An 11,005-nucleotide genomic window follows, 5' to 3' on the forward strand; every position below is an offset into this window, starting at 1 on the left:
AAAGAAGAAAAATAGGGATAAGGGTTCTAGAAGAGCATTGATATTTTTCCCTTTTGGGGGGAGTTATCACCTTTATGGGGAAGGAGACGAGTGGGCCGAAACTGGCAAGCACTTGTCGTCCAGACCTCTCTTTTCTAGCTTTTGTCTTCTTTACGGTTACTAAAGTGTTTCACTTTCTTTTCTTCTAGAAGACCATATCATGTATAAGAGTAAATTTTTAATAGCACTAAAAACTACATTTTGGTTTATAACTTTTATATAAGTAACTAAGGGCTTGCTTGCTTGCTTCTAACTACAATACAAGAACGAGTTGGCAATTAGATGTAAAATTCATTTTACAGTCGCATTATTCTATGAGTTAAGCCAATGCAATAAAGTAGGCTTGGCTTACAAGTGTGTTACTAAGGGTTTGGGTTGTGTAGTTAGCATATTTCTTCCATGAACGATATAGTGGAACTAATGCTAACATCTATCCATGATTCTCTGATTGACCGGAATTATTTAACCAACAAGTCCATACTGGATTTCTCAGGGGAGTGAGGACCTAGTATGACCGTAAACTTAAAGCCAAAAATTCAATTTGCTGAGAAGAACACAAAGTAAAAAGCCAACAGATGGCAAACGAAAATGAACACTATCTCTGATAAAATATAACTAGTCTCTGATAACTGGAACAAAACAAAAACTCAGATCCCAAAATCTATGGAATAGGTAAAAAGATGAAGAAGAAGCTTTCATTAGTTCATTCTCCTGACAAGCTCGTTGATGAAATTCTCACGGTTTCCAGCATCACCACCTTCGACGTAATGGTTTCTCTTCTTCTTGAGGCCACCGAGTGGTGCCTTCAATTGGAATGGCCAGAGGAAGTTGTTGGCTTCCTTGAAGTGAGGTCCAACAGTCATAATCTCATGGATCAGATCCTCCACACAGATGATACCATGCTTTCCTAGAGCTTGATCCACGATAGAGTTGTCGGTAAGTGCTATCCTCTGGTGGTTCAGCTTTCCATATCCCCTTTTGTAGATCAGTTCCTTAACACTCTTCAAGTTTGGGTATCTACACCAGAGATATCATTCGGTTACAGCAGCGCATTCTCATGGTAGACATATATATATATATACAGAGAGAGAGAGAGAGAGAGATAGAGAGAGAGTCAGATTACATACCCGTAAGTCACGTAAGGTTCAACTCGGCGCAACATGTTGACTGTTGCCTTGTTCACCTTAAGGAACACACCATTGAAGATCTGCACAAATGTATAACACATGTAAACTTCCTGAAACATAAGACTGCTAGATCTATCAGACTAACAAAAGGTATGGGACTAGATGAACATAACAATCTATGAAACCCTACCTGTCTCAAACGCAAGAGCTGCAGAATTTTCTTGGTTTTTGGGTCAATGGCATTGATACTGCAAAAAACACAAACAACCATGTACATGAAACAACAGAAACTGTTTGCAGTATGTATGTGACTGTGAACATAATAGTAAAACACATACCCACGGATACGAATGATAAAGAGCAACTTAGCCTCTGGGTCGACATAGAACCCTCCTTTCAACTTAGCCTCCCTCTTCAAACGGATCAACTCATTATCCTAAAACAAAGAATACAACATTAGAACAAACATCAACAAAAACAGTCATCTTAATTACTTCCAAAACCAAGAAAAGCATGTCTCTTTTACCTTCTCCGCGTACTCTTTGGCATACTGCTCAGCTCTCTTGAAGATAAGCTTGCGGGTCTCAACACTCTTCTTCTTGGCAGCAACAGTTTCCTCTTTCTTGGCTAATGCCCATTCCTCTTGCCTCTTGATCTTCTTCAAGACAGACTCTGGAACCACTACCTTGGATTCAGCCATTTCTCCTACAAATACAAAGCAAATTATAAGTTATAAATCTAATCAAAACAAAATAAAAATGACACCTTTGAGCAATACAACTATCAAAGGGTAGAAATCGAAGCAAGGCAGGAGCATCTATGACAATGATTGAAAACCAACAGAAGCGAAGATCATGAAACTCAACGATATCATAAAGAGGCTAATCAAAATGAATATTCTACAATAGAACCTGAGCGATCAGGTTTATATCGATCTCACGAACATATAACAACCAAACTTGCAATGAATCAAAGAAGACTTACAATTAGAAACGAAACTAAAAGGAAGAAGATCAAAGAGAGAAGCTTACTTGAGATGAAGAGGAAGTCTGAGAGAAAGAGAGAGAGAGAGAAATAGTGAGCGGCGCTGAAGAAGAAGAACAAAACAAACAAGTCGAAAAAATGGGTTTAGGGTTTTTACTTCGTAACCCTAATTTTTCAATTTTTTTAAACGGGCCTTACTTCGTTACATAGGAGGCCAATTTTAGCTAAAGTGGGCTGGTTGAATTGGCCCAAGTGATTTAAAAAATATAATTGGACAATTTGATACAGCCGACCGAGTTATAAAATACATGTTGATGTTGCTATCGATTGACCGGTCAATTGGTTCATCGGTCGTTTGGTTTAGATCGGTTAAATGTATGGTATGTGAAGTTTGATGAATCGATAGGGGCCATAGGGGGACGTATTAATTACTATAGTAGTCTATTTGGTGTTTGATCTTCTTCTACTAATTTAAAGAATTGTCCTTAGATAATGCGGTTTAGACCTTTGACAAAGCCAAATTAAAAATTGGGGTTAGACAGACCTCAGTTAACTCTTGACGTCTCCGTAACATTAATATTTATCATCATCCTCTTATATGCAATATAATACTCATCTCTATGATATTAACTGTTACAAATAAGTATAGTCAGAAAAATTCAAACATAGATAGAGGACATACACACACTGACACCTCATACATTACATTACACCGTATATACAATGTATCAGTATATGATGTGTATGAATTATGAATACAACCTACACTTTATAAAAAAAGAAAGAAAAAAACCATAAAAATGAATATCACCTACCGAATGTGAACCTTTTTAAAATATAGTATAAAAGACACGTTCTAAGGAATAAGATGGTACATTTTGAAAATCGAAATACATATAGACTTGGTCAACTAAGCTAATCAACTCTCATTATATAATGCACTACATGATGGATCAAGAAAATCAAGAATCACCGGAGCTATAATGGCGGGAGGAGGAACGACCTTAGAGTTCACGCCAACATGGGTGGTTGCTCTCGTCTGCTCCGTCATCGTCTCCATCTCTTTCGCCGTCGAGCGTCTCCTCCATCGTGCCGGAAAGGTATATATTATATATATATATACACACAAATCTCTATATATGTGTTTGTTTCTATATATAAATATTTGTTGTCGACTAAATGATTACATGTGTAATATAGCAATTTCGGAAGAAGGATCAGAAACAGCTTTTTGGGGCATTACAGAAGATCAAAGAAGGTGACATATCATGTTTTAGCCCAACATTTACATAATTTCCTAGATTTTTTTTTTTTTTGTCGATCTACATAATTTCCTAGATTATATTAGCTCATTTGTTTTGAAAAGTGCAACATCAACCCCCGTTTATTTAACCCATTATTAAATGAAATCATTGGCAATATAGTTTTTGATCATCCTTCTAACAAGATTCTTACAAAAAATCTTGAATCGGCAACAGAGCTTATGTTACTAGGGTTCATATCGTTGCTACTATCAGTAAGCCAGTCTAAAATAGCAAAAATTTGCATATCAAAGGACCTAAGTGAAAAGTTCCTCCCTTGTGAAAAACCAAAGGATGATAAGTCCCTCAAAGACTCCTCCCATTTCCAGTTCAGCTTCACCGGCCGTCATCTCCTAGCCGGAGATTCCGCTGCCGGCGACTACTGCTCCCAAAAGGTAATTTACCCCTTTTTTAGTTTTTGTTTTGGGGTCAAACCCAAGATTTATCTCTTTTTTTGTTCCTTTTGTAATTTCTTTAGTCTTACACGTTATCAGCATATGTTACATTCTCAATGATTGGATTAGAAGACGTGCATAGATTTGACATAGATCGTCTATAATATGATATATATTTTTGTTTTGAAATTCAGGGGAAGGTGCCGTTAATGTCGTTATCAGCTCTGCACGAGCTTCATATATTCATCTTCGTATTAGCTGTTTCCCACATTATTTTCTGCCTCTTGACCATTGTTTTTGGTACCATGAAGGTAAATATTTACTTACTTAATTACGTACCTTACTTCAAAAATATTAATATATCTGTCTATCTTTATTCACTAATGAATATCACACTGAACGTACAAATCCTAAACTCTAAAACCAAAGCTCACACTACAAGATGCAATTGCTTACTTATATTGTTTATATATATAGCCTAATAAAGATATTGTTAATACTGTCTAATGATTATAACATAATGTTATTGGCATAGATAATGCAATGGAAAAAATGGGAGGATCAAGTATCAGAGAAGGACCACAACACAGACCACGGTATAAAAGAAACTTGGAAAAATAAAGACATATTTTACTTTACTAGAATGGTTTTTTTTTTTTTTTTTTCAGGGTCTTAAGAATTTTTTATTTTGAGCATAACTATAATCATTTTTAACATTAACCCTTTTTATACACATATATATATATATATATATCTACACAGTGATCCAGAAGAAATTCACACACGTTCAAGAACACGAATTCATCAGGACACGATTTCTTGGGGTTGGAAAAGCTGATGCTTGCTTTGGATGGGTGGTGAGTCTTTTTTTTTTTTTTGCTTTTTTTTTCTACAAAGGTATCTTAATCCTCAAGGCATGATTTGCAAAAGTTTTGAGTTTTTGAGTGTGTTATTGCCCCATGCAGCAATCATTTATGAAACAGTTTCTTGCGTCAGTCAATAAATCGGATTACATCACGATGAGGCTAGGATTTGTCACGGTATGTATCTCGTATTTTAATTAGTCCTTAGAATTGAGTTTCTATCTACAAACATTTTAAGCCAACTTTTTTTTTTTTTTTTTTGTTTCCTATTAGACTCATTGCAAGACCAACCCAAAATTCAATTTCCATAAGTATTTAATGCGTGCCCTTAATTCCGATTTCAAGAAAGTTGTCGGTATCAGGTAAAAGATTTCTAAGATTTTCTAAGAAAAACATACTTAACTGGAAATGCTATTCTTGATTCTGTTCTAATGTATATATCAATCTCGCAGTTGGTACCTTTGGGTATTTGTGGTTTTCTTCTTGCTTCTAAACATTGCTGGTGAGAGATGACTTCTTTTAATTAACTTTGATCCACACCAAGTTTTCTTTCGGTTAATCATCATCAATTCGATTCTATATTTCTTGCAGCATGGCATGTTTACTTCTGGATAGCTTTTATTCCATTGATTGTAAGTCCCTGAAACCGCTCCACCATGTCTAATATATATTCTTCAAACCCATCTTGACCCTAAACTTGTTATCCCCTCAGCTTTTGCTTGCCGTGGGGACGAAGTTGGAGCATATCATCACAGATTTGGCTCATGACGTTGCAGAGAAACACGTTGCTGTTGAAGGAGATTTGGTTGTCCGACCATCAGATGATTTGTTCTGGTTTCAAAGTCCCCGGCTAATTCTCTTCTTGATCCATTTCATTCTTTTCCAGAACTCCTTTGAATTAGCCTACTTCTTCTTTATCCTCGTAAGTTTACTTGTACAATAAGTCTATCTAAACCATTCTAGAAGATATCAATTAAACGCTGGCAACTGTTACAACAGTTTCAATATGGTTGGGATTCTTGCATCATGGGACATGTCAAGTTCATAATTCCAAGACTCATCATCGGGTAATAGTAGCCATTATATCGCCAACGCTTCTTAAATCTATCTCCTTAAAAGTTTCTTGATCTTGATATGTAGAATCTTTTGACTCTGTTTTTCAGGGCATTGGTTCAGCTTCTCTGCAGTTATAGTACCTTACCGCTCTACGCACTTGTCACTCAGGTATGAATTTTACATCTCCTTTGTGTTCTGATATCAACTAGACAAAGACACAAACTCAAAACCACACTTTCTTCTTTTGGTGAAAAGATGGGAAGTTCATACAAAGGTGCAATATTCAACGAGCAGACACAGCAACAACTTGTTGGATGGGCAAAAACGGCTAGAAAGGAAGTGAAGAAAAGTTCAACTCAGGCAGGTAGCAGTCATGGTGGCAGTCCAAACCCTCTTGCCGCTACTCCTTCACCTCGGTCTATTCAGTTGCAGTCGTTGCTAGGAAAAGGCTCGTCTCAACAAAACCAGCACGTTGGGAAAACATCAGAGATTGTTGAGAAAGATTAACAAAAGCTTCCATCAGACAAAAACTTCGTGAGACTTTGTTTAGTATCGAAAACTGATTTAACAGTGTTGTAAGAAATATGTACAGCAAAGATGCTGAATCTCTTTTGTCAATTGATCAAACAAACGAACGATGTGCTTTCTAAACAAGCCTTTGGTTTTGGAAAATCTTTAAGATTCCGTCAGTATCATAAAATGATCTTCTACATGTAACAACGGGTACTACTAGTCTCGACCTATAGACGACATTAGTATAAACATCGGACCTAACTCTTCTTTACAGCCTCCAATTTGATGATCAAACATCTAGAAGAAATGCTATATAACATTTCTTTAAACTATAAATGCAGCGAACAAAGAAAGAAGTAAAAGAGGATTCTCTGTTAGATGTCACTCCAAACAGGAACCACGAAATCCAACATTTTTGGTTTTAACATTGCGTTTATAAAAACAGGGTAAAGGGAAACTGGTGATAACGATAAAATCTGCATCTAACAGACAACATAACGAGGGGCGAAAGAGAACCGATTATACATCATGGTGATAGTACAGAGAGAGAAGAGAGACAGAGCTTGCAAATTTGTTTCCATCATTCCTCTGCAGCACTAGCTGCGTTAAGATCCACACTTAGATCCAATTCCTGCAACACAAAAAGAAAATGATCACATCCCAATCGCAAAAGATGCAGCGGTTCATCAATAAAACAAATATAATTGTGATTCTGGAACAGTACCTTTCCAGTGATCAGTTTATACATGTTCAACACATCAACAACAGTTGTGTCAAAGTGTGTTGTAGCATCATAACTCTGTTTAGCACATGAAAAAAATATGTTATTACAAACCAGCCAACTTTAGGAAGCTCACAAAAAAAAAGGATAACTACACTAACCGTTGAAATGAAGCAGTTGTCCAAAGTGGGTTCGTTAACAGGCTCATATCTATCATAGATGTCGAAGAACAGCTCATCAACAGGACCAAGAAGGTCGATTCCAGGCTTGAGCTCGGTTTGAGGGTTATCAGTTTCAGCGTCTGTCGACACAAATGCTATGAATTTTCCCTTGGGAGCAACGTTGTGTGAATACGAACAACAGAAGACATACCTGTCAGTTACAATATAAATGTAATTATGAGCCGAGAAACAACATACCAATAGACTCAATGTTTACACAATGCAAGGTTTTATAGTGTTTGAAAATGTCCTGTAATCAAGAAAATATAGTGTTGAGAAGAGTCTCTTGCCAACATTCGTCTAAAGAGAAATCCATCTAAATTTTACCTCTCAGCTACAGTTTTGAATGAAGAAAGGTATCTCAGCAAGCTCAAGAGCATAATTCAGACAAAGCTTAGCTATCACAGAGAACAAATCTATGCAAATCGAAGTTTCTGTTCCTTCAAGTCATTCAAACTCATTTACTTCTATAAGTGGAACCAAAGCATTAATAAGAGAACTCACATGTCTGATTTGCGGCCCAATTGTTTTTGGGGTAGGATGACTTGCACTGAGTGAGAATCATTGGTGTTTGGAATAGGATGGCTCATAATAGCAATTGCCCGAGCAACCTTTCCAATCTTCCTGACCTTTTTTAATTGGATTATGAAACATATCAATATTATGTTAACATACATAATTAGGAAACAGTGGGAGATTTTAATATGCCTAACAGGCTCACATATTAACAGACCAGAAATCACAGATGGGAACTGTATGCATCCAACAAAAAAAATAAAGAGAGCTTCTTGCTCCAATGGAGAACATCAGACAAACCTAAATAACAGTGTAACTTGTGGTCGCAGTCATTACCTTGTTGGGCAGGTAAGATGGATCGCAGACAACTTTCTTGCATTTGGCAGTCTCTCCCTCAGATGTAACACCAGTAACCTTACCCTCCTCATCGAACTCTACCTGTTATAGAAGCAACATCAGTTGCTGAACGATTGAAGCAAACAGCTGCAAAGATAAGGAAGCCAAAGACATACCTTACACTCAGGTTTGTTCAACATATATGTCCCACCATAGACAGCACTAAGCCGTGCAAATGCCTAAACCAAGAAAAAGAAGAAATAAAATCAAATAGATTCAAGAAAACACATCCAAATCATCAGAATAGGTGCACCAACCACATAAAGCATGTATATAACGATAAAGACAAACCTGAGGCAATTCTCCCAACCCATAGAGAGGATAAATATATGGTGAACCTCCTTGGAAACGTGCAAGGGACTCCGCATAAAGCTGATAAAACATTTCAAGCAAACAGTGTCAAAAAATGCTTAACTCAGAGATAAATGCAAGAATGTTAAAACAAGGGGGGGAGAGCCATAGTTTACAGTCCCACAAGAGCAATTCACCTTCATTCTCATAACAGTATCATAGGCAGGCTGGTGGAGATGATTGTCATTACAGTGAAGTGCCACCGCATGACCAATAAAGTCAATAGTATCTTCACCAAGACCGAATGTCCTGCCAAAATGTAATCTTAATAGTTAGCAGCAGATAGTCTAAATCAAATATTGACAACACCATAATGATGAAACAAAAGAACATCAGCTTACGCAATCAACTCCTTCGTTGTAACTCTTCTCAAATCCATTCCATTATGTGTTTTTGGGTCCTTCTCGTCGTAATCCTGAACATAGCTGAAAAACTTTCCAGCTCGGCGTTTCTCAAAAATACCCATAAGAGGAGATTTGAGGGCCTCCATTGGAGTTGCTGGCACCTTTTGGACCTGCAGGATATAAACAGTAAAGTATCTAGAGAAAGAAAAATTACTTAAGCTGCAAAAATCTGCAGCTAGAATCTTCAGTGAAAAGCTTTTAACCAACAGAAAGAATGGGAGAAAGAAAGATGCACACTTGAAATCTATGGGAAAAAAGAAGGAAGAGAAATGAGTCACAAGATCAAATGAGAATGAGTCGTCACTGTACCTTGCCTTTGACAAAAACATAGCTTCCATCAACAGCTTTAAAAGACAAGTACTTAGTCACATCCGTATGAATAAGGACACGAACAAGCTTTCCATTGGCCATCATAAACTGGTCCGCCACATTGAGAGAGAGAAGAGTTAAGTAAGTAATCCGAAATTATTAGCACAATAAAAGGCTAGCAAAGAGAGGATAAAGCTAGAAAGCAGCAAATATGATGATAGATACCTTAGGCATCATGTCAACATTGTAGTCTCTGCTAGAGCCTAAATGAGCAGGAGCCTTTTCTTCTCCCCTGAACTTCTTCCACAGCTGTAAAAAAAACAAAGCAACATCAATAACGCTTTGCTAAACCATAACTTATCATACCAAAAAAAAAGTCTTAAGAGAGTATAGATTAGACCTGATTGAGATTAAGAGATGTTGACTCTCCACCGTAGTAATCATTCCTGTCCATGTGAAGTACCTATTCGGAATACAACACATCATTAGATTACTTAAAAGAAGTAAACTTAGCTTATTATCGATTGAAGACAAAGTCAGCTAGAAGGCATCTATCATTCACATCATGAAATTTAGTGTTTTTCCGCAATCTCTCAATAAACACAAGTATCAAAATTGTAAAAAATCGCGAGGCCGATTGGTTCAATGATCAAAACCCCAAGTTGAAGCTCACAGAGCAATCGCCTAAAAATCGGGAAACCATAGCTAAGACCACACATAATCCGAGATAGAGTTCTCACCAAGATCCGTTCTCCGGATCAAACATAGGATTGAAAAAGTTGCGAGAAACAAAACAAGAGAAAGAGGAGGAAAGAGAAAGAGAGAGAGACCTTAATACCATCGACGGAGAGAAGACCACTGAGGATGCACTCCTTGAGACCAGTACCCAGAACAATGACTTCGTACTCTTCATCCATAGCTTTAGCCGATCCCCCCAAAGTCTCACACCGAAGAAAAGACTCCGACTTTTTTTTTTAGTAGTCTAAAGAAGATGGAGAGAGAGAGAGAAAGACAGAGCGAGATCGGTGATTGCGTATTTGCGTTCCGTCTATTTATCAATAATCTCCGGCGAATATAAATTTCCTTTTTTATTTATTTCGACGTGTAATAAAATTTCCTTTAAATAGTTTTCTTTATTTTATTTTATTTAAAAGAAATTATTTTTTCCTATATTCGAGTTTTTTTTACAATGGATATAATCAAAATGTATATAGGATAAAAACGTTTTCTGTTTATTTTTTTACGAGAAGTCAACACTAAAAAGTAAAAAAAAAATCAGGTCATAAAAGTAATAAACTGAAGAAGAAAAAAAAAGAGAAGAAAAGGTCATGTCAAAAGATGAAATTATGTGCGAGAGTGATTGCTAAATTCGTAGAGATGCATGTAAAACAGGATGTGTTTGTATATTTTGAAGTATAAAACATTTTGATGTACTTATTAGCCGAAAGGATGGAAAATAACAGGAGACCCTTTGTGATTGGGATGGTGAAATTAGAGTAAAGCAGCGAGGATGGGAAATAACAATGAATAAAGATGCACACAAAGTAAGTAAGTAACAAAATCACACTTCTAAATAATTAAAAATCGCATTACCAAAAAGAATTAGACCCAGTAACGTATAAAGGCATTGGAGAAGTAGTTTAGATACAGAAATATTAAATAATAAAAATTTCAGATTTGTTGATCAATAGGTTATCAGAGAAGAAGCACAAGTTCTGATGGCTTCAGTGCACTTCTCAAACGGTAATTATAGAGGTAGTAATGCATCATTCCACCTACTGGATCAAACTTCAAATCTTTCAAGAAACT

General features: G+C 36.5%; 3 protein-coding genes across 5 annotated transcripts; 1 reads left to right on the forward strand and 2 right to left on the reverse strand.

The window, feature by feature from the left end:
* Positions 1-561: 561 nt before the first annotated feature.
* On the reverse strand, positions 562-2,326 carry LOC104784927 (large ribosomal subunit protein uL30x). 2 transcript variants are annotated; one of them, XM_087451806.1, is made up of 6 exons: positions 2,198-2,326; positions 1,693-1,871; positions 1,505-1,602; positions 1,357-1,414; positions 1,167-1,246; positions 562-1,056 (listed from the first exon to the last, which is right to left on the reverse strand). In XM_087451806.1, exons 2-6 carry the CDS (start codon positions 1,864-1,866, stop codon positions 738-740), a joined length of 729 nt encoding a protein of 242 aa, XP_087307932.1. In that variant the 5' UTR covers positions 1,867-1,871; positions 2,198-2,326; the 3' UTR covers positions 562-737. The 2 variants fall into 2 exon arrangements, with proteins under 2 accessions (XP_087307932.1, XP_087307933.1); XM_087451807.1 differs by having other exon boundaries at positions 2,151-2,273.
* A 693-nt stretch (positions 2,327-3,019) lies between these two features.
* Positions 3,020-6,465, forward strand: LOC104784928 (MLO-like protein 15). Of its 2 annotated transcripts, XM_010510037.2 has the most exons (14): positions 3,020-3,250; positions 3,351-3,408; positions 3,629-3,846; positions 4,041-4,157; positions 4,382-4,442; positions 4,609-4,703; positions 4,812-4,886; positions 4,983-5,071; positions 5,162-5,211; positions 5,301-5,341; positions 5,422-5,631; positions 5,709-5,776; positions 5,873-5,933; positions 6,021-6,465. In XM_010510037.2, the coding sequence occupies exons 1-14, from the start codon at positions 3,134-3,136 to the stop codon at positions 6,270-6,272; spliced, it is 1,512 nt and encodes a 503-aa protein (XP_010508339.1). In that variant the 5' UTR covers positions 3,020-3,133; the 3' UTR covers positions 6,273-6,465. The 2 variants fall into 2 exon arrangements, 1 of the variants encoding a protein (XP_010508339.1); XR_015558147.1 differs by lacking the exon at positions 5,162-5,211 and having other exon boundaries at positions 3,036-3,250; positions 5,325-5,341.
* A 166-nt stretch (positions 6,466-6,631) lies between these two features.
* Positions 6,632-10,521, reverse strand: LOC104784929 (guanosine nucleotide diphosphate dissociation inhibitor 1). Its single transcript, XM_010510038.3, has 13 exons — positions 10,027-10,521; positions 9,597-9,659; positions 9,422-9,505; positions 9,197-9,304; positions 8,825-8,997; positions 8,621-8,732; positions 8,424-8,504; positions 8,249-8,311; positions 8,073-8,174; positions 7,725-7,849; positions 7,161-7,371; positions 7,003-7,077; positions 6,632-6,909 (listed from the first exon to the last, which is right to left on the reverse strand). The coding sequence occupies exons 1-13, from the start codon at positions 10,111-10,113 to the stop codon at positions 6,859-6,861; spliced, it is 1,335 nt and encodes a 444-aa protein (XP_010508340.1). The 5' UTR covers positions 10,114-10,521; the 3' UTR covers positions 6,632-6,858.
* Positions 10,522-11,005: the final 484 nt, after the last annotated feature.

Source organism: Camelina sativa, chromosome 5, assembly GCF_030686135.1.
Source record: "Camelina sativa cultivar CO46 ecotype springtype chromosome 5, ASM3068613v1".
Classification (NCBI taxonomy): domain Eukaryota; kingdom Viridiplantae; phylum Streptophyta; class Magnoliopsida; order Brassicales; family Brassicaceae; genus Camelina; species Camelina sativa.